This window comes from Mytilus californianus, unplaced genomic scaffold (genome assembly GCF_021869535.1).
Source record: "Mytilus californianus isolate M0D057914Y unplaced genomic scaffold, xbMytCali1.0.p SCAF_82, whole genome shotgun sequence".
Classification (NCBI taxonomy): Eukaryota; Metazoa; Mollusca; class Bivalvia; order Mytilida; family Mytilidae; genus Mytilus; species Mytilus californianus.
Window position 1 is genome coordinate 70,259 of NW_026262737.1, and position 24,565 is coordinate 94,823.

At 33.3% G+C, this 24,565-nt stretch overlaps 1 protein-coding gene across 3 annotated transcripts in view; it reads left to right on the forward strand.

Moving 5' to 3' along the window:
• LOC127713863 (uncharacterized) overlaps positions 1-21,952 on the forward strand; it is a 79,926-nt gene extending 57,974 nt beyond the window's left edge. Inside the window, exons 1-6 of one of the 3 annotated variants that reach the window (XM_052219832.1) lie at positions 9,180-9,308; positions 11,173-11,249; positions 14,406-14,511; positions 15,885-15,940; positions 19,854-19,895; positions 21,509-21,952. In XM_052219832.1, coding sequence (XP_052075792.1) covers positions 9,211-9,308; positions 11,173-11,249; positions 14,406-14,511; positions 15,885-15,940; positions 19,854-19,895; positions 21,509-21,765 — 636 coding nt within the window. In that variant the 5' untranslated portion in view covers positions 9,180-9,210 and the 3' untranslated portion in view covers positions 21,766-21,952. Of the gene's footprint in view, positions 1-9,179; positions 9,309-11,172; positions 11,250-14,405; positions 14,512-15,884; positions 15,941-19,853; positions 19,896-21,508 lie in introns of those variants that run through there. The other 2 variants (XM_052219833.1, XM_052219834.1) reach the window with 2 other exon arrangements.
• The last annotated feature ends 2,613 nt before the right edge of the window (positions 21,953-24,565 follow it).

Consider the following 24,565-nt stretch of genomic DNA (forward strand, 5'->3'; position numbering starts at 1 on the left):
ATAACTGGGTCCCCGTTCCTATCAGAGGGCATATTTTGAACACTTCAATCTGCAATTGTAAGCTTACTTGTGGAGTTACATAGATGAAATTTGGCCAGCAACTTCAAAATTCAATAAGGAAAACAGTAATTATTTTCAAAATTTTAATTAAACTTTTTAAATTAAATTGAAATTTAAATTTATGAAATTTTTAAAAAGTTTGTTTTTCAATTTAAAGTTTCAAAAGGGGTTACAGTAAGGTCATTTTGATGGTATTATGTATTCATACACTTGTAAGTTAAAATGGAGGGATTTTTCGAATAATATCAGCAAAGAATATTAGAAAAGAGCCACCTGGCAAGAAATAACACATGTCTTATATGGGATCAGGGGACAACAAAAGATGGAAAATATGGGCTTATTTCTTTCCAGTATCCTATTTCTGGGACCTAGAAAAGAAAAAAGTCCATAGATTCAGTTTTATGGATTTTAATTAGTTTTTGATAAGTTTTAAATATTAAATAAAACACTTTATGCCATTTTATGTGTCATAAAAGTTTGTGTGGGAATGCGGCTCACATTAATGAAGAGCCGCATCACATAAATAACGACAGAATATTTTGTAAACTCAGAAAATTTTGCCAGGGGCTCTCCAATTTTAAGGATTTGGGCCTGGATTTTTTTTGAAGATATATAAGGGGTAGGGCTATAGCTTATATAAACAATTTTAACTGAATGTACAACAATTTTAGACTCCTTTTTAAAGATTTTGGTGGTCCTTAAAAGGACCGTTAATTTTGTCTGTATCTTTTTCAGCAGTAGATGAATGCAGCTATATCTTCCTTGATTTTGGAACTTTTGAAGAACAGCTTCTGGTATGTATATTCTTCTTAGCAGGTATTACTCTACCATATGAATGATCGTCCATTATGCTTTTACAAATGCAGCATCAAGTTTTGGATCAGGTTGCCCTTTTTTATATCTATCTGTACGTTTACTTCGATCCTTTTCTTCCACATGAACCTTAGTCTTCTGTCCGGAGCGTTGTAAATTTTTCTTTTTCCTTTCTGGAGTATTTTGGTTTACTTTGTTCCGTTCACACTCCCTTTACATCTGGTCGAAGTGTTTTAATGAACCTTTTGAGATTTTAAAACCAATACATTCTGCTTTTTGTCAGAAGGAATAAGCTGTACCATTATTCAAAGTGTGAATTATTGATGATGCCCTCCCTCCCTTCAAATTTCTAGAAAAGTTCATATTCTTTGGTAAGGAAACACTTCGTGCTCTGTTAACAGATTACCTTTTTGAGTGTTATTATTAAATTTCATTTTCATTAATGCTTCTTCGCTAAGTTTCATTTTTAAAAGTTCCTGCATTATTAACTTGTCTTTGTTATCCATATTCAGGTTGGTTAACTTGTTTGGACCCAAGTACATGGATTTCCTATGAGCCACCAACAGTTTGAGTGTCCACCACCACACACGTATGAACTAGTGGGACATTTAGAGCAGTCACAAGTATAACAACGCACAGTTGCATTAAGCATTCAGGCAGATCCAGGATTTCCCTCGACATTTGTTAAACTGTAGGAGGTGCCGTCTTGACTGGTTTTAGCTACAAGTGAGAACTTCTCTGCATCTAGCCTTTTCTTTTGTATATTAAATGAACTTAGCTGACTGTTTGAAGACTAAGTCTCATGATTTATACCCTTGTTATGGGGTATGCTTCTTTGCATATGTAATTCTTATAAGATTTTTTTTTTAATTAAAAAAATAATTATAATAAATTTTTTTTAGCAGAATTTTTTTTTAACTAGATTTCCATATCAAAAATGAATTTATCTACCATGTGCAATTTACAGAATGTAAATATCTTTTAAAATAAAAAAGTTTTGCTGATTTTAAGCATATTTTCTTCATGAATTTATGATTTTATCCAATCAATTTTCTGGTATTTGAGATGTCATAGATAAGGATCAATAACTCTGTAACTGTTAGATCAAATCTATTGAAACTTTGCACAATAACTACTGAGATGTATATCTTTATTTTAAAAGTGCAGTTTAAAGTCTGGAAAAAAAATTAAAGTCTGACAGGAATAGGATCCCAGTTACGGCAACCAGTCCGGTACCCACGAATGTAGTTCTTAAAAAAAATATATAACTTTTATTTAAAATGGTGTAGTTTTATTATTACACAAGTTCTGTAACTGAATGTAGATTTATTTGAATGGGTAGGCTTTCTAGCTTGAATTTCTGTAAAAATTTTGATTGATTTAAATGTAATCTGGCGTCGGTACATAGAGTAAATTGCCTAAATTCTAGCCTTTATTCTTCCCCGGAAGTAGACCGACCTACCCTGTTGTCAATCAAAACAAAATTGTGCAACAGAATGCCGGTCATGAGGCACTGAGATTGCACTTAGAAACTTCGAAACAAATGCCTAACGTGAAACAGAAGTCCCAAGGTGGCTATCAAAATTATTTATTGGACAGCACCCCATTTATTTACTATGATTTTCAATGCGTTTCAATGGGGGAAATAACTGGGTCCCCGTTCCTATAATAGTAATAAAAGTGTACTGATGACTAAACATGGTGGTTTGTTTACCTGTGTGTCAAATTATTGAGGCTCTAAAGGCGGATTCCTCTGCCAGCGAAAAAAATTTTTATAGCTATTTTTACACATGTTACATTCGTTATCTATTGTATTATGGTATGACTTTATGGAATATATGTGTAGGGGGTCAGTAGCGAACCGTATAACGAATTTATCGCACAGAGAGCGTTTTCTGCCAAGTTTAGTATAAAATATAAAAATTTAACAATGAAAAATAATAACAATAACAATAGGAATTTATGAACACAACTACTAACAAGTATTTAGAGTATTTTCTTTTTTGAAAATACAATTCGGAATGAATGTCATTTGTTCAATGTTAGATTTTGAATGATTGTCACTTTACATTTGTAAAATAATTGTGGACCGGCAGCTTGTCTTGTGTTGCTAACAGTAATGGATGATTCATTATAATCAAAGTCCCCTAATATAGCGTTCAAATCGAATCCTTCGAAATCGGAATGCAAACTCTGCGGAGTGTTTGCTTCAATAAGAACAGGTGCCATAGATCCATTTTCAGTAAGTGCTGGTCTTACAGGAGGTGCTGGTAGTGCTGGTCTAATAGGGGGTGCTGGTAAAGCCTCTATCTGGGCTGGCACAGCTCCCATAGTTACTCCCAGAGTTTGTCCCATTTGGAACTTTTCTTGCGTGTCTACCCGTTGATAAACGGATAGAGATTGTACGGATTTGTGACCGGTAACAGACATTATCTGAGCATCATTAAACTTATTTTTTGACAAAATTGAAGCTCCCGTTGCTCTTATGGAATGATTTGTATATTTCTGGCTAAGTTTACATGACAAACTCAAGTCACTCATAAATGTTTTCAGCTTTTTCTCCCCAAAAGGTGCGTTGTAATACCATATTTCGTTGTCGTCAGCAACAAAGCAGTCCCTTGGACGCTGTTACAATCTAAATTTTGTTTAAATGAAAAATAAAATGAAGAATTAACTTTAAAAAAATCTGGCTTTTCTCGTCATTTATAAACAATTATGACACATACCTTCTTTAATATACTTTTGGTGAATTTTTTCAGCTGTGTTTTTTTTTTTTTATTTACCCATGTTTTTTCATGTTTTTTGGGATTTTTGTTCTTATGATTGTGTTTAAAATTGTTTGACGATTGTAGCTTTTATTTATTGTTAAATTCACTTACCTATCACAATCAGGGTGCAGCTTGTCTGTATACTTTATAAAGGATTCCACTGGACAATACATTGAGCCTGGAATACAAAATTCTATATGATATAGTTATAGTAAAAAAAAAAAAACATTTTAAAGTATACAAATATGTAGAAAATGTTGACATTTCTTTTTTTTTTTGTGCTGCAGTCACTGATGATTGAAAAGTAAAAATACAAACCATTCCATGCTTTTGCACTTCACGACACGTCAAATAAGATATTAGATGGTCTGTGGATAATCAGGTTACATTTTCATTTTGTGTTTGTTTCGGGGGTGGGACTCTTTAACTTTAAATTACCCAATATTTTGGGGTTGTTTTTTATTATTATTTTTTTGGAGGAGAGGGGGGGGTTGTAATTAATGATATATTACTAACCAAGCCTGATGATTATCAAATATATAAACTAATGTACCTGTAGCTTCTGGCATGACTCCACTTGTTGTCTCCTTATCATTTCCTCTATGGTTTTTGGTTAATTCATCTTAAATCTTTTCGATGTATCTCATTCCTGTATTTGGGTCTGTTTTCAAAGCAAAAGTTGACTTGGTCATTGTATGCATATTTTCTGCACCTCGTCGGCAAAAATACAGTCTTATATCATACTCGACTTTGTTAAATAGTCCTGTGGGGGTTTGTGTAGAAAAGTAGACTGACTTGTACAGCTTCTCCCTGTCAGATTCCTGGATAATTGGATAGTGTTCAACGTTTCCTTACCTGCTTGTTTCAGTTCGGCCCTTGCAGCGACAAAGCTCATGTTTGCATATCGAAATGCTGCATCTTTAATAATGTCAAAGTCCTTATTGTTTGGAGGTGCTTTAAGGTGGCGATTCAAGCCATGTCGAATCGATTCCAGGGAAGAGGTTTTATACATGGAACCATCTGTTTTTCTAGCATCAAGGTAGTCCAAATAGTTATGACGTCTTGAAAGGCTATTTTATTTTTTTTCTGTGACGCCTTCCTACGACGAAAATTTAAATCCGTTAGCTGACAATCTTTATACACAGGTCTGGTCATGACGACAATCCCTCTGCAACTAAATTTTGTCGTAGGAAGGCGTCACAGAAAAAAATTGAAATAGCCTTTCAAGACGTCATAATTATTTGGACTAGACTAGCATCAAGGTAGAAATGAGATAACGCTTCATCCAAACGTTGTGTTGTAAAGCTTTCAAAGTCAGCTTCATGATTTTTACTAGTAAGATATTCCCTGAACAATTTTGCAGATAGGGTGTTACTTTTTTGTGTCTATTCGGAGTGAATGTTCCGTCTTTAATCGTCAATGTCCTGACGTGTTGACGTCCCGAATCTCTCCATTTTGTTGCAGACGAAAATATGACGTCACATGTTGTTTGAAACGGGAGATAACTTCAATTAAAGTACTGATCAACGGGGGACAACTCCCAAATAATTACTTGAATCGATAACGTATTGCGTTTAAAATACCGTTCTGGAAATTCCAAGCGGCACATCAGTCATCTCCTATCGCCGCCATGACACCCCCTATGAAATCTACTGACCCCCTACGGGCCCATAGGGGGTCACCACGTGACGGCGTTAAACCAATCACAATGTGACTATTTACTCGAGGTGCGATAAATTGTAATGTCTCAATCTGTGTCGAGTTTTATTTCTGCTGCAATGTACGTCTGCAAAATATTAGCAAACTGACGCATTCTGGTTTAACTTAACACGTGACATGTATACAAGAGATAGTGTTAATATTAAACTATGATATACTTAGACAATTTTTGAAAGTTTAATTTAAAAATAAAACACTTTAATATATTTCTTAAAAATAGAACCACGTATGTATAGGGTCAAGTGCAGATAATTAATGACATTTAAATTTTCGGAAAATCATTCTCAAGTATCGAAACGAAAACGAAACCATGCATGTATTGTTTTTATAAAAATTCAAGGTGTAATCTTATCGGTTATTGACCGTGGTATTATTTCAGCGGAAAAAATAGCTCATATGATTAAAAAGGGGGCGGGTGAGCAGGATATTTTTAAATAAATGTCATGGCCTGAAAAGAGCTGGAAATAAACGAGTTTGCTCTAAACAGGATAAAAATGAACAATTTGCAACACTAAAAGCAGGCATTAATTGTGAACATAAGTGAAAGTAAATTTTCGCGAGAGGAAAAAAAAAGCATTCGTAGGCTAGCAACAGATAACTGGTAGAGGCTTTAAAGAGCCTGTGTCGCTCACCTTGGTCTATGTGCATATCAAACAAAGGACACTCTCTAACATTGTAGACGAGAATAGACTTCATGAAAAAAATCTCTATTTTGTTGATCTTGTATTACTGATCTTTTAGTCTGTTTAGTTTCTCTCTATCTTCTTTAGTTTTTGCTCAAAACACAAAAGAGGGTAAAAAAAATCCTCATTTAAGGGCATTCACTCCTATGAAGAGTGACAGTCTACTAACTATATCGGCAACAATTGACTTTTTAATAGATCTTGCCTTGCTGATCATTTTTGTGATTCAAAGTGTCCATTTATCTATTACAATTTGAATCATATAAGGCATAACGGAAAAAAAATGTTTCTCTCTATATATCATAGTTTTCGTGATAATAGGCAAAAATGAAAAAAAAATGGTAAAATTTGTCATTTATGGGCAATAACTCCTAAAAGAATTTGTCTAACAGTTTTGACGTATATGGACAATTGGTAGAGCTCATTATTTTGAACATTTTTGCTCCATTCAGATTTTCTCTATAACGATTAAAAAAATAATACACAAAACTTGCATTTTGCCCCTATGTTCTATTTTTAGCCATGTCGTCCATGTTGGTTGGTAGGCGGCGTTATCGGACACATTTTTTAAACTAGATACCCTAATGTGGATTGTGGCCAAGTTTGGTTAAATTTGTATCAGTAGTTTCACAGGAGAAGGTTTTTGTAAAAATTTACAAAAAATTGTTAAAAATTGACTATAAAGGGCAATAACTCCTTAAGCGGTCAACTGACCATTTTGGTCATGTTGACTTATTTGAAGATCTTACTTTGCTGAACATTATTGCTGTTTACAGTTTATCTCTATCTATAATAATATTCAAGATAATAACTAAAAACTGCAAAAATTCCTTAAAATTACCAATGCAGGGGCAGCAACCCAACAACGGGTTGTCTGATTCGTCTGAAAATTTCAGGACAGATACATTTTTACCTGATGAACATTTTTACCACTGTAAATGCTTTAGTTTCAGAGCTATAAGCCAAAATCTGCATTTTACTCCTATGTTCTAATTTTAGTATTGTCGGCCATGTTGGTTGACAAGTGGGGGTCATCGAACATATCTTTTAAACTAGATACCCTAATTATAATTGGGGCCAAGTTTGGTTAAATTTGGCCCAGTAGTTTCTGAGGAGAAGATTTTTGTAAAAGATTACCAAAATTTACAAAAAATTGTGAAAAATTTACTTTAAAGGGCAATAACTCATTAAGGGGTCAATTGACATGACAATTTTGGTCATTTGACTTATTTGTAGATCCTACTTTGCTTAACATTTTTGCTGTTTACAGTTTATTTGTATCTATTATAATATTCAAGATAATAACCAAAAACTGCAAAATTTCCTTAAAAAACCCAACAACGGGTTGTCTGATTCGTCTGAAATTTTCAGGGCAGATACATTTTTACCAGATAAACCTTTTTTAATACTGTAAGATTTGCTCTAAATGCTTTGGTTTCAGAGATATAAGCCAAAATCTATATTTTACCCTTATGTATTATTTTTAGCCATGGCAGCCATCATAGTTGGCAGGAGGGGTCGTCGATCACATTTTTAAAACTAGATACCCCAATGATGATTGTGGCCAAGTTTGGTTAAATTTGACCCAGTCGTTTCAGAGGAGAAGATTTTTGTAAAAGTTAACGGACAACGGACGCCAATGATGAGAAAAGCTCACTTGGCTCATTGGCCAGGTGAGCTAAAAATGAGTAGTCAATCCGGAAAAATCACCTAGTCCCTCTCCCTCCTCGCAGAATATCAAACGGTCGTCCCATTATGCTATCAGAGTATTCCTACAACATAGAAATACGTCATGTAAGACATTATAGGATGTAAATTTATAAATTTACTTTTCCATTTATTTCCATTTTTCCATGCTCATTGCTATGTGGTAATTTTGTTTGAAACTAACTTTTTTTTTTTTAACATGAAGCAAAATTAGGAATAGAAAATATCAGCCTACAAATGTTTAATATTGAATATAGAATATTATATTTTATTGCTAAGATAAGAATTTTTTGTTTGAATTGCAGATCTCAAATTTATGACATTGACCTTATATTGTATGCATTTATTTTGAAGTATAATTACGTTATATAGGTTTCAAAGCATGCGCCTGTTTATAATCTATACATGATAATTCTTATTATTTTCAGTTGCATTACGCTTTGTCACGTCATAACCAACGGGGTTCCTATATAAAATGTAATATACTACAATGCACCTTTTGATATAACAACGATGAACATTTTTGTTGTTAGGGATGCATATATACCCTTCCACGTCCAGTCTGTGTTTTTGTTAAATGTTTTTTCTGCTTTGTATCGATCTGAGGTAAGCCCTTTTCAACTGATTTTTATAATTTTTCTTATGTTGATCTGTAACACCACTGTCCCAGGTTGGAGTAGGGTTGAGCGCTCAGAAACATGTTTAACCCCGCATGTGGTTGTTGTTGGTTCATGTCTGTCATATTTGTTTTTCGTAAATTGTTTTGTTATAAATTAGGCCGTTAGTTTTCTCAATTGTATTGTTTCATATTTTTCATGTCGGGGCCTTTTATAGCCGTCTATATGGTATGAATTGTTCTCATTGTTGAAGGCCTCACTGTTGCCTATATTTGCTAACATGCACTTCAGTTGAACTTTTGTGGATAGTTGTCTCATTGGCAATCATACCACATCTCCTTACTTTCATATATGCCTATAGTACCTACAGAAGACTCGGCTTAGGATGTCTTCTCGATTCACACTGGTTTGTAATTTTATGTAGTGAGTTTAAATTTGCACTTGTTCTCTTGTTTAGTTATAGCATCACAAGTTAATGTGGAAGTTAAGTTATACACATATATACTTATATTTCTATAATCTACAATCTATTAAAAAACTTGTTTAGCAAATAAAATCCTATATATATGTTTATCAAACACAAAATGACTTTGTAAAAAATGAATATATTTAGTGGTTTATTGGGGCACTTGGGACAAAATTAGTACAAATATAGTTTTCGCGACATACAGATTTAATGACCGGAAGTATCCGACTTTAATATAAGCACACTTCATACCTATACTTAAATTACATTAAACTATTTCCTTATATTGGTCCAATGATTCACAAGTATTCTATTTTTCATTTCCTTGAGTTTTGTATTGTTTTTTTTATATTGTTTTCGGCATAACATGTTTAAGTATGGAATGGATATTACTTAAAAGCATGTTTATTATTTTCACTACTGTAAAAGTTAGAGGTCTTCCTACTGGTCCAGGAGTTTGTAAAACACCACAGAGGTATGTCATACTTTTGAGTACAAGATATTTGACTTTAAAATGATGGAAGTCTAATATAATACAAAGAAAGTAAATATTATGGTATTTGATATTTCGCAAGAATGTACAATGCACATAAGAATTATAATTATTGCAATAGATAATTACCCGATGTTTTTTTTTTCTTTTAAAGAAGAAACTTAAATTTGATTTTTATTACGTACGAGGTCTTTTATCCTTATCAATTCTTTAATTATATGCGATCCTGTGAAAATTTTAGTATATTATTTATCAAATATATTGTAATTTCTTGTGTATATTCTTTGCCTTGATAAGTTTTTAGCAATATTATTTCAGACATACACATTTACATGCATGAAAAGTACAAAATATGATCAAGCCACTTTTTTATCTCCTGAATGTGAAAATACAAAATGAACATAAAGCAATGCATTAGTCTGCCAGATATCAATCTTTATATTTTTTGGAATTTTGACTAAAATAAAAGCCACCAACTTTCACCGTATTTGCATTTACAGAAAGACTACCAAAATAATTAATATGCATATGTAGTAATTCTGTAGATGCAATTGCTTTAATCTGGGCCATTTAATTGATAGATTTAATAACGCTTGCATGTTTAACACTGTCACATTTTTTATTAGCCTATTCCAAGTCAGGAGCCTGTAATATCTTGGTTGTTGTTAATTGCTATCTGCAATTATTGTTTTTTGGGGTTAATTGTTTTAGCATTAAGCAGACAGCTGATTTCTCGTTAGAACTGTTTCACATTTCGTCAGGCCTATGTCTTGTATTTCTTACTATACGGTTTTATATGGACTTTGTCATAGTTGAAGGCCGATCGGAATGAGTTGTCTCTATTAACAACTCTAATTGTCGCATTAGACTACACAAGCTGTCGTACATGATCATTGTGTTATTGTGCTATGGTCATTTTTGTATTTTGTCTTTCATTTTTGCTTCAGTTTTTTTGTCTATAGAGTGTCTGTATGCCATTTTGTTTTTTCTTTGTTGAAATGGTTATTTGTTTTGTGGTAAATGGGATTGTGGCGCGGTGTTGGCTGCTGTACCCCAATTTTTGACATTTTTGTCTGTTTGTGTTTCTCACACATTGTTGTCAATTTAATGGACTTCTATATAACTGTCATACAAGTGGGAAGTTAAGCTAGCTATAAAACCAGGTTTAATCCACTATTTTCTACATGAGGAAATGCCTGTACCAATTCAGGTATATGACAGTTGTTTTCCATTCGATTGATGTGTATGAGCTTTTGATTTTGCCATTTGATAAGGGACTTTCTGTTTTGAATTCACTTTTTACTGGTACATGTAATATGACTCCGTTTCTCAGAAGGCAGGAACATGAGCTCACATGTGTTTTGCGTGTTCATTTTTGGTGAAAATTAAGTTTCCCTAAATGTCAGACCTCATATTGCAAAATCGCAAAATGATTCCTATAAAGTTTCCAGCAAAGGAGATTCAAAACTGTTTGTTTAGTGTTTTAAAGTCCAAACGTGTCGGATTCCGAACATCTTGTGAACAAAGTTCCTATAGCGTAAAGTCTACCTCGAATTGTTTGATAAAGTTGTGCCAACATGATATTAGTACAATGATCCAGTCACTCTAGCTACAAGGAAGTTAAAAAAGATCCTTTTTTTTCATCTATATGCCATAATGTATTAAACAGCACTTTCATCACTTTTAATAATTCATGTTCAGGTTTTCTTGTATATGTTTCGATGTCTCCATACATGTGTATTTTACACGCAAGTGAAGGACTGAATATAAGTGGCTATCGTGTGTGTCTAAATCTATTGCTTTAAATCGCAACTAAATATTCATGAACTAATCTATCTTATTTTAGAATAGAACACAAAAACAAGACTGTTAAAGCAAGGCATTGTTGCAACAATTTCTACCAAATAGACGAAAGATGTGTTGGTAAGTTTAAAATACACTAGAGAGAGAAAATATATACATCTAAAAAGTTGAATAAAATTCAACAAATATGTATATTTATACTTTTGGTAAATAAAAGTTTTGATGGTAGATATTGTTCAAAATTATTGTTTGTTTCGTAGTCCTTCGAGCGCTTAATTTGTTATGTTAAAAATTGCTGATTTTGTTGAAACAGTTAAATTCAGTATTCAAAAGTCGAACTGTTGATGGAACAACACTATTCAAATAATAAGTTTATGCAAGTTTCTTCGTTTATGAGGAGTTTCCAATCCACACTCTTTAAAAAAAAAAACGTTAAGTGATGATTTTTGTTGCATCATTCAAAGATATGCTAAAGACGATTTCCCCCGACAATATAAAGTAATGGGCGTCCGCAGCTAAAATATATCTTTTCACGAGTTCTCCTTCCGTCAAGTCTAAATTTAGGTGGCACAGTGAGTTAAGTGAAGGTACTGTCTTTGACATATGTGTGTTTTGGTGTAATGATTCCATGTACCATCACTCTAGAAGGTTAATTCTGATCGTTTATATGCCTGGCCATGATTTATATGATGCCATTCGTATTTAAAGGTGGGTAATAATTGTCCTGGAGAACATAAGAGATTCTGTGCGTAACGGATTAAAGTTTACCAAAAGATTATCCGACTTTTTAATTTGCTCATAATGCAATTTAAAGATATCCGCGAACAATTCAATTTTACAGCTACAGGTATCTTCGTTTACAATGTTTTCATGTAAATAAGGAACAGCTAGGGGCCACTATTTGAACCCTGTTGTACTCAGTGCCTTGGAAAATGCTACCCATTTATTAAATTCCTCTGTTTTCTGTTGGATAAGTTGAAGGGTTTACTTGTATAGACAATTTCAAATCTGATATTGTTTAGTACCGCTTCCTTAGTCTGAAGCTTTACCGTCACGAGTTGGTTGACCGTTATGGATTATCCGTGTCACAATTGTCGTATTTGTCCCGTCCCCTTTCCCCCGAGTATGACCTACAAAATTAGACTTATAACCGGTTGCGTACTAACACGAGCAATACGACGGGTGTCACATGTGGAGCAGGATCTGCTTACCCTTCCGGATCGCCTGAGATCACCCCCAGTTTTTGGCGATGTTTGTGTTGCTCAGTCTTTGGTTTTCTATGTTGTGTTTTGTGTACTGGTTTTTGTCTGTTTGTCTTTTTATTTTTTAGCCATGGCGTTTTCCGTTTATTTTCGACTTATGGGTTTGAATGTCCCTTTGGTATCATTCTTTTAATTAGTCCATTAGAAATAAATATAAGATTCGAATCGCTAGTCATGAAGCCAGACTTGCGCTCAGTTATCAAAACACGTAAATAACGATGAAGTTTAAATAGTGCTTATAAAATTATAATACATCGTTAAAAAAAATCATATTAGACAGAAGAAATATTGACAGCATGCTTTTGACGTTTTACCAACATAAAAAAAGGAATTGCACTCGTTAGTTTCAATGTGGACAGGACTATTTGTATTCTAAGACTATAGTTATAAATAACGCTTAGTGGTTTTTCTATGATATCTGAAATAGGTTCGTTGTATAAAAGATGTAGTGAAACTTGCAATTTCCTCAAACATTTGACATTGTGTATAATTTTGAATGATGCTAATCAAAGGGAAAGGAAATGGCGTATGATGTATGGTGTTCGGGGGATTGTGTATGGCGTAATTGTTTATGGTGTAATTTTGTATGGCGTATGGCGTAATTGTGTATGCTGTAACAGTGTATATTACAAGTGGAAAGTTTACACCATTCAAGGACTACTGTATGTTTCTTATCCACGCAATTTTATGTTGGGCATATTGTATGTATGTATCATGTTATAATATAGTGTTATTAACTGCCTGTTTCTGTATTTGCCCTGTTATAGATTCGAGGTTAATAGTATTGGCCCCGAGACTCGTAGAGTCGAGGGCCAATTAATAGTCTTATCGAGAATCTATAACAGGGTCAAAACAAAAATATCCAGTTCATAACACTTTTATCAAATGATTTCAATTCATCGATTATACCAAGAAACTGGCCGTAAAAAGATAAAGGATTATATATTTGAACTTGTCTTTTGGCAGTTACGATTCTGATTTCTCGTCCAAGTACAGTACTTAATAATTGTTATTTCAATTCATTTTATCTAAAAAGTATAAAGTAGCTAGGAATAATAATTCAGACAGTTAACCTATTCTTACACTTGAATCATCTGCGTTCTGATGATTGATCAACGGAAATTAAACAGTGATAATAATCGAACGTTTCTTCTCGAAAAGGCCGTTTCAAAATCGTTACAAAACACGGAACATTATTCAAACTTTTTTTAATGTAATTTAAAATTACAAAATATGAAAATATATCTTATGAAAAACGATACGTCCAAAGTTAAGAAAGGCGTAAAAAATAAACTCATCATAGATACCAGGATTGAAATTTTGTATATGCGCCAGACGCGCGTTTCGTCTACAAAAGACTCACCAGTGACGCTCGATTCAAGAAAAATTATAAAGGCCAAATAAAGTACGCAGTTGAAGAGCATTGAGGACCAAAAGTTCCTAAACGTTTTGCCAAATTCTGCTAAGATAATCTATTCCTTAGGTAGAAAAGCCTTAGTATTTAAAAAATTTAAACGTTTTGTAAACAGTTAATTTAAAAAAAAATGAAACCGGAAGTGAACGTCCCGTGCTAGCCCATGTGCCAGTACGGCTAAAAAGTGAAACCGGAAGTAATGGGCCGAAAAAAAACCACCGACCTAACCATCCTATTTTGGAGTTACCCTCATCCTGAGTTAGAAATGGTAGGTCTTTCATTTCTGCGTGTCTGGTAATTCGAGAAATCTCTAGATAACTTTTGGTTAGAATGATAGTAAAATACGGAGTTAGCTCCCCTTAATTGTTAATTTCTAGTGCATTTCAACCAAATTATATCTTGAATTACCAGAACATGAAAAGGAAACGAATGTTATATTTGTGCACCATTATACATTTTGAACATAAATTAATGTCAACTTGAGTGGGTTTTTGTTTGTCATGTTTTCACCACTGCCTGATTCTTAGGCAGACTGTCACTTAAACAATACCGCACCATCAAATGAAAATTATATCTTTAAAATTTAAACACTTCTTTCAGAATGTCCGATTGGTCACTTTTCGAAAGGTGATAACTGTACAAAATGCGTGGACGAACGATATGGTAGCAAATGCGCAGAGCAATGCAGATGTAACAGCAATGAAAGGTCTCAAGATAATTATTAAATATATTTTATATGATATTAACGTACAGTAGATCGGGAAAAATATATTAAAATTGATTTTATGTAAATAATGCTTGAACTATTTCAATTGGAAATATCCGTAAAGCAAACTATTTTTGTTTCTGATCTTTGTTAATCAGGAAGAAAGAGAGACAAATACAATGTTCAAGCATTATAAAACAAATATTTGATTTTTAATTATTTGAACAGGAAAACAATCAAGGCTCGTCGCGCTCGTAAGAGGAAACAAGATGAAAGGAGATTATATACGGATACTCAACGTTATTAACTTTGTCGCTTCACCTTTAGATACACCAGCATTTGTATTTCAAAATGGTCGATTGCAGGATAAAAGTGTATCAATCATATTAAGACTGGCGCAGTGGCTATCGGGCTTGATGGCACAATGTAACTACGAGGACTGGTACTACATCATCAGCAGTAACAGCCCAATTGTAGCAGAAAACTATGTTACTGATTTCCATACGCCTGAAACAGGAAGTGAAGTCGATTTAGGACACTAACGTTCCTGCCGAATTTGTTCTAGAAACACATTCCAACAATTTGAAATGGAAAAACACAAAGCATTATAACTAATCGTATAAAAAACTACAGCACAAACTAACCAAGATCATCTTTGTCTGAGGAAATTCCAACCTACCCTTAAGTTGTATTTGGAAAATAAAAAATAAATAGCAAAATTTATTTGTGTCTTTTAAATTATGTCAACAGGCAGTAAAGAAAAAAATTTAAGGAGAAATCCTAAAAATTGTTTAATTATGTATGATACAACATAAAATATCAAAGTGAAACACCACTTTTAATTAAATTATACAAGGTACAATCATATTAAAACGAGCTGGGCAAAACCTAGAAGGTGCTTTTTAGCTATACCCCATATACAAACAGATTGATACCCTCAACACAGAGCAAATAAAGTTAACACCAAACTGGAAACGTCAGGACTGCCTCTGGAATTGCTTCAATTTGTTGTTACCCCAATTCTGAATACCTCAGTGTATTGTAAGCACGTTATACCCTCGAGTTATACCATATACATGTTTTTGTGTGTTTATTTCGTTTTCTTTGTTTTTTGTTTTTGTTTACTTTGGTTTGTTTGGATATTTTGTGTTGATCACAGATCTGAGAGCTTGAAATATACTGTGGATACTTGCCTATTGTCCGTACAATTTACCTGTTGATATGAATCTTTTATTTTTTTGTGTCGTTTGGTTGCATAAAAATATGGTATACGGAATACGTATTTCAGAAAGAACGTGTTTACAGATAATATTGCTTATAAATTAAAATATAGAAAGTTAGGAATTTGTTTCATTATTATTTTCCATGCGCAGGTGTGATAATGTGAAGGGATGCATTCTTTTAGATGCTGTAGATGAACGTACAACATGTAAGTGTTCGTTGCATGCGCATGCATGATCATACTTTAGTGAGTGTAGACAACTAACACCGTACAACCGACCCTTATCATCTTGTAGTAAATTCGACGGAAACGATCTTGTACCGCTTTTGTCAGATACAGTAATATACGGAAACGGTAACAGGCAGAGATTCACATCGATTTTAGACATGTAAATCAAAACTCATCAATCGGTTACTAGTACTTGTTACCTTACATCTTTAAATGATTTCTAAAAAATAAGACGATCTATGCTTTTATCTTTAAAAACAATATCATAAAATAAGATTAAAAAGAAGAAAAATGTTATAAATATTGAATTGCTATAATCGTCCTTGTAGACTGAATTGTAAATCAGAATACCGATCAATTTATTAGGAAAAATAAAACGAAATACAATCTGACCGCTTGACGATATCTACAAGTACATGTGTATCCGTCGTGTTTTGAATAAATGATATTTTTGTACACATTAGTAAATTATAATAGATAAATTTAGCAAAACATTATACATAGTCTTTCCTGAACCAAAATCGATTGAATTTTAAATACTACGTATAAAGTTCTGTCTGAATAGCAAAGTTAAAATGTATAACCGCGCCACATTCTGTACGAGTCTGTCCCATGCAAGTCAGGAGCCTGTAATTCAGTATTTGTCGTTTATTGCTGTATATCATATTTGTTTTACGTTTATTGTTCTCTACATTAACCAGTCCGTTAGTTTTCTCGTTTGAACTGTTTTACACTTTTCCTTTCGGGACTTGTTATAACATACTACGCGGTATTGGTTTTGCGCATATTTGAAGGCCGTGCGGTGACCTATAGTAGTTAACTTTTATGCCATTTGGTCTCTGGTGGAGAGTTGTCTCACTGGCAATCACACCACATCTTCTTATTTTATAGCAACAATAGAAAACAAATAAAAATTGAAAAAATCAAATTAATCAAAGTTAATGTAAATTATGAATAAATCATGTATTCAAAATATAGAACGCAACTTTTGATATTTCACAGAATGAGTTTTATTGGTAGATGCTATGCTGCCATGCAAAAGTGAGGAGTATGATGTTGCGCTGTTCACTGATTCTGTTGCATTTGTTTGTTTACCAAATTTGCCGTGACCTTTTGGCTTTGGTCAATAAATTATATACTAGTATACAAAATTTGATTTTCATCAGTCCAAAATGAATAAAATATTACCCCACCCTGGGCCGAACCTTTGTACATAGTGTACATTCACGACTCTATAGGTTGCAGACGAGTATTGTTTGTATTCATCTTCTAAAACTGCGCTACAAACAATAAAATCGGAATTACATATGTACTTAGGGAACCATCTTTTTTTTTAATTCTGGGAGGGGGCAGGGTAATTTTTTTGCGGATTGGTCATTTAGTTTCATTTGTTGCTACGCATTTATTTTCACTTTTGTACACTCAGTGTTTCCTGCATTTTCTGTTGCAGAATATTCATTTTCATCCTGTCTTGTGCAAAGTTATTTATTTTTAGTTCTTACCAGGTCAAGTTATTCATTTTCAAAATTCTCCTGCCCGGCCTTCATCCCGCACAGAAAATCAAAAGCCATTGATCGTTCCCTTACAGCTGTTTTAAACCAGAAACTAATTAATATATCGCCACTTGATACCGATGTACAGTGGAACATGCAGCTGAAAATTGTAAGATAAACGATATGCTTTATAAAACTAGAGTGCAGAATTTTAGACACGATTAAAAGGATTTTTTTAGAAAATCCGAGATCAAAATTTACGAAAACGAATTGTTAAATTATCCTTAAGCTATTTAGCATGCCCGACAGCAGTACCAACATTCGCCAATATAATATTTGATGTCGGCTGCGTTGTACAATGATAAAAAAATGTTTAGTTTTAATCTCATTTAATAATAAAATTTCCACGGAATTTCAAATTTTTCAAAACTGTATAGAGGAGAAACGTGAAGTTTATCACAAACACATCTAGATTTTGGGTTTCCGCCCTGCCTTTTTGTGGGGAACCTGTATTTATTTCAAAGTTTCGTCGTGTACAGAATACACATTGAGAAATATACGCCCCTACATGTTCAGTCTTTCCATTTACTTTACACGAGGTCTTTCAGATTATGCTTTACAAATTGATAACTTGACGTTACGCAATTAACAATCAATAAATTATTCAGTATGTTCCATGCTATTAGAAAAGGAGGGAATACTTTCATTTCAATGGACGTTCCCTTTTTATCACAACTCCTCTGAAATTACATGTGTGCGTCTTCTCAGATTTGATTGATTGATTGTTGTTTGCTTAATGTCCAGTTGCAAATATCTCATGCATCTTAAGGACTAGAACAAATAAGCAATAAATACAATAAGTAGGTCCTGTAATATGGGTCGACCGGGATGAAGGGCCAAAATGATGAAATTTGGAATGCGCCTGGAAAATAAGTGTATTTTGAATAGGGACAGCAATTTAGCCTTGTAACAGGCCCCCTCCGGGCCCCTCAACGAGTTATTGCTAGGTGTTTTAACGAACAGAGAGTATGACACTCTCTCTACACGAGGCATTGTAATTAACATCTCCATTCTGACCGGACTTGGCTGCGTATTTTTACATCCGGCACAGCCCAACGGATGCCCAATTTGACAAGGGTTTTACTGTTGTGTAGGAGTTTCATAGCACTTCCCAGTTTATAAAATATCTAGTGTGTTATGAACCAAGGTTCATAACACGGAACCTACGCTAAAAAAACTCACCACCAGTTTCAAAACACTCCCTTGATAAATAGTGTACAATAGAAGAAATCCGTTCATTTATACTAATTAATTTAAACAAAATATGTGACTGTCTTAATTGTAGATTAATTTGCTTGGATTATGTTACAACTTTTTTTTTATAAAGTCTGAGTTTTAAAATAAGATGTTCCATGTTCCATACACGGTACACTTTGTGAGCAGTTTTAAAAGCTAAACATTGTTTTAGTATTGCTTAATATAAAAATAAGAAGATTTGGTATGATTGCCAATAAGACAACTCTCCACAAGAGACCAAATGACACAGCAATTAACAACTATAGGTCACCGTACGGCCTTCAACAATGAGTAAAACCCATACCGCATAGTCAGCCATAAAAGGCCTCAAAATGACAAATGTAAAACAATTAAAACGGGAAAACTAACAGCCTGATTTATGTATAAAATAATGAACGAAAAACAAATATGATATACAGAAACAAACGACAACCATTGAATTACAGGCTACTGACTTGGGAGAGGCACAAATGGAATGTGGCGGGGTTAAGCTAGTTTAACGGCGCCAACCCTCCCCTAACCTGGAACAGTGGTGTAACAGTACAACATAAGAACAAACTATAAAAATCAGTTGAAAAAGCATTAACTCGTCAGGTGGACTACAAATAGAAATACATTTAACAAAAACACAGAGTGGGCGTGGCAGGGTACATCCCCACAACAAAAAGACACTAAGTACAGATCTGAGAGTATTCGCAGTTACTGACAGCTAGTTCAACGCCAATAACATCTAATAAAAAAATCATGCATCTAATTTTTAATTATCAATCAGTACACATCCAAGATTCAATGGATTTAGTATTCAGACGTCAATAACAGTCAAAGAAAAACATGACCTTGTGCAATGCGAAGACACAGGTATTAGACTTTAAGTTAGCGTGAAGTTAACCTTTTCGTTTCTACAAAAAATACTAGTAGCAGAAAAATTGATCGAAAAAATACATTATGATTATAACTTTATCAATACGTCTATTAAGCCAAAGCAAAATATTTCAAGGATTATTTCATTTATTTAGTACTGTATATAACGTAGTTTCTAGGTTGTATATTAAGTTATGAGTAACATAATTCATCAAAATAAAAGTTTATTTATATTGATTCAGACAAGACAGTGACGGGCTTAAATGCTGGCGGTCAGACTGCAGGTAAGCTAATCATTTGTTTATTTGTATGCTTTAATTCACGATTGTTTAAGCAAACGAAGCTTAAATTAAAATCTCCCAGAGAGGCATTTTCTATCAGTAAACCTTGTTTTTTTTGCACGCAAAAAAACAAGCTTTGTATGATATGTATGAGGACTACATGTATGCCTTGCTACTTACGTCGTGTTTATTAATGCAGATTTTCTCAAGTCTCAAAGAAAGACAGATCGTTTGTTTGGTATTCAGCTAAATGGATAGTTATATTATGGTTCCTTACTTTTAGCCTAAAAATCTGATTACAAACAAAGTAAATGATTCGGGCAGTTACATTTGTACTGTCGTAATAATATGTGGGTGTTCTGTGAAAGGTAAGGATATTTTTAAGTATATCAACCTACCCGGTTCAAATTAATCTGTTCTATTTAGTAGCAGCAATACTTACTAAATTGTTCAGAGCACGAGACAGTACCACACGGCAGGGATTCAGAGTTATTTTTCCGAAATGAAACATAGGCCGACTGTACTTGGAATATAAAACTGATTCGCAGCATCGTTTAAATAAATAAGTTCAAACAGACGGATCATATACATTTGTATATACTATAGGCCGTTTTTTTTATATAAATTATAGTAACATTATATTCTTAATGAATACGTCGTGTAACTTCTATGAATTTTACAATATTATAAATAGATAGTACAAAAGCCGGGTACATTGGCCGGTTTTTTTAATGTAAATTACAATTTCTATGAATTTCACAATATTATAAATAAGAGATATAAATAATTCTTATATGATTTGCATATCTTTAAATGCATGTGTACTTAAATGGGATTGGTCCGTTAGAATTTGTTCTCTTGGTTGAGACTTCGATAGAAGATGCTGCCGAAACTTCTTTCTTTCTTGGGATCCTGGGGTTCTACGGAAATTGAAATATTGAAACAAAAACACTACAGAACTGTTATTCCTGTTTTAATGCATCACACATAGAAATAATGCATACATAAGAGCTTGGAAAAATGTATGAAATTATAATTAAAGAAAATACTCATACGAATGAAAACTATCAAGCTGAAGGTTATTCTGTTACTTGTACGCTTTTAAATTCAGATAATATCTCATTAACATGGCGTTTTTGAGGTAGGTGTTACTTCATTTTCGATTTTATTGCATTAACTGAACATTTATGGATTCCAGCCAGTCAGTATGGTGGCTAACTCCTTAGTTACGACATTTCAACTGGATTTGACGGTTAATAGATGCCAATGAAAATAAAATGTTTATTAAAAGTTGTAAATGTTTTGGTTAAGAATTATAAGGAATAAAAACATTTTTTTCTAGAGGTTATTGATGTGTAAACTGGACCGCTGACTCACAAACTTTACATAACAGTCCTGTGGACTTTTATTCACTTTGTGAGTTAATCGCTCCAGGTTACATATCAATAACCTCTAGAAAAAAAAAATATGTTTAATCCTATAGTTAACTTAGCCGCTGACTCACAAACTTTACATTTATTCAGTTTGTGAGTTACATGTAATCGCCCCAGTTTACACTTCAATAACCTCAAGAAAAATGTGTTTACTCCTATAATAATTATATTGATGATTTCTAGGAAATGGTAACAGTACTATTGTTATCTACGTCATCTGTGTAGCAGCTGGAAGCGTTTTAATTGTCATCTGTGGTATATTCGTGAAGAACAGAGAAGCAGTTTGTAGACGAAAACCAACCACCATTGTCATGGAAAATACAACGAGGAAGAGAAAGGAACCAAAATTAAGCTTTAGAAAAGAAAACTTGAAAAATAAAAAAGAAAGCATGTATGATGATATAAATGAGAAATACATGATTAATTTCGACGGGGAATAGTTCAGAACGTTGCAAGATATATTTTGTCAATTACAAGACAACTTATAATGTGTCTGTGTGTACGGGTAGGGATACCATTTTATTTAGCTTCTTATGTACTTGACTTTTTGATTGAATGAATAATATGTTAAAATGATCAAATATAGATAATGATCTTCCAATTTTATTAAAAAGTTGTCACCCTGAATTGATATTATCATAATAGACTTTTAAACTGGAACTTTATATAATAGTGTTTCAAACGAAAGTCAAGATTGTTTTCTTGTTTGCTGTTTTTATGATGTCACACTCAAGATCTTTTTTAGGTTCGTATCGGTTCAAATTAGTTCTCATGACTGTAGCGCTGTCCTTAAATCTTTCTTTTTTAATCATCAACAAAATCTAAATCTAGAATCGAGCAAAAGAGGACGTCATTAGTAAATCATCAAATCCATTTTAGAACATTAACCATTTTGTTCAACGCCGTACTCAGCCTCTCATAGAATCCATCATTGTCTTTGTCAATCTGTTGGTAAAAAAAGTTTTGCGCGGCATTTTAGATGCGCACTTAGTAAGCCAAAAGACGACCTTCAACAAAGCTTTGAGCAAACATATGGTCATTCGATAGCAAAACATGTATAGACAGCGAGTTCCATCGTCTTAAAAATGTGAAAATAGTTGTAAAAAAATAAATAGTTTTTACAATATTGTCTGATGTTTCATAAACGGAAATTTAAAATAAAAGATAGAAATATAGATACTTGTACATGTGTTAATACAAAGACAAACAATGAAACACATTAGTTGCAACGCAGTACGGGACAATTTAAAATGTCGAAATTAATTGCAGTAAAACATAACGCTTATCTAAGATAAACTATGTTCTTGTAATGTAAGTGAGTAGTCGGATTTCAAGGAACTATAACACTAATGTGTCATCACCAAATTAGACTTATCACCAAGTTTGTACTTTCATGAGCAGCACGACTGGTGCCAACCGGGAGCCTGCTATACTTACCCTTCCAGAGCACTTGATATCACCCCAGTGTTTTGTATGGTTCGGTTTGCGACGTCTTTAGTTTTCTATGTTCTGTTTTGTATACTGTTGTTTGTCTTTTGGACGTTATCGTTTTTATTTGCCATAACGTTGTCAGTTTGTTTTCGACTTATGAGTTTGATTAATGCTTCGGTATCTTCCGCCTCTCTTCTGCATATAATTGGACTAAGTAAAGTGTTTTTTTTTGCGTTCATTCGTTTTCATCTAAGCATTACCTCGTGTGAATCTTATAATTATTTATTTCCAATCTGGTAACAGTGGTAATTATTAAAATTAAAGTTTAAAAGCGCAATATCATAAATAGTTGACTAAGACATAAAAAGTTATATATATAGGAATCACATTTATGTACAAAAAGAACTTCTAGATACCAGTACGGTATATATTGTTTTTTAACGTTTAAATGACCAGAGATGTCCAGCATTTGAAGTGAAAGTGGAACATTACAACACCAATGACGTCTTTAGCTGAATGCACTGACTATTAATAAGAAGATGTGGTACGAGTGCCAATGAGACAACTCTCCATCCAAGTCACAATGTATAAAAAGTAAATAATTATAGGTCAAAGTAGCTAGCTTGACTAGCTTGCTTACTAAATGCCGGCATATTGATATCAATGAGTAAAGAAATATATAGTTTCTATAAAAGAAACGTGCCAGCAATTCGAAAAAAAGTCAAAAACATCTGAATAAAGCCTGACAGTGTGTCAGATGTATGATGTTTGGTGAAATTCTGTATATGTCTATTAGTAATACAGTCTTTGTTAACGAACTATTTTTATTCCGCTGCATCCAAACACATACTATATATTATCATACATGAATTTATTAAATGAAAGATTCTTTTTGTTGTTTGGACTTCATCTGAGTCTCGTGTAAAAAAATGAATGGATTGCTTACATAATCACTACGCAAAGTATTTTCTGAAGAAACAGATAGCCTTTTAAAATACAGGGGATGGCTTGTAGTTTTAATTATTAATGATTTTCATAGCTAGCACCGCCTTATTAAACGTAAAGGGAGATAGCAACTAAACTGTAGTACATATATGTAAAAGACCCCTTCTGCAGATTTCGTTAAGAGTGGGCTCTTTGGGGCAGCTGCAGAGGCAATATTTGTTAGGGACCCCGAAATTTATTCTTTGGCAGTGACACACAAAATTGTGGACGTTTAAGTTATATATGTCTACATTGGCTAGAGATGAAGGTGAAGGCTGAGCGCTCATAAAACCTGTTTAACCCAGCCGCATTTTTGCGTCTGTCCTAAGTCAGGAACCTCTAGCCTTTGTTGGTCTTGTGTATTTTTTAATTTTGGTTCATCTATATGTTTCGTAGCATAGAATGGCGTCCAATTTCATGATCTAGTGTACATTGTGTTTCGGGGCCTGCTCGGGGCTGCCTCTCGCTGTTTAGAAGACCCATTGGTGGCCTTGGGTTGACTTGTATATTTTGGTTGGGTTGTTGTCTCTTTGACACATTCCCCGTTTCAATTCTTTATTCTATACATGTAAATGTCAAAGATACTTTTGTAAAAGAGACAAAAGACGCATTTTTGGAATATGTAACTTCTTTCTAAAAAATGGGTTAATCATACCCAACTCAATCAAGTAAATTTAGGAATAACATGCTGACAAATATAAATTTTTTCTACTTTTTTTTTACACGAAACTCATTGTGCAGTAGATGGGAAATTGATTACATAAAGTTTGAATTGTCTGTATATAAAACGTCAAAACATTTTTACATCAATATGAAAAAAGTGCA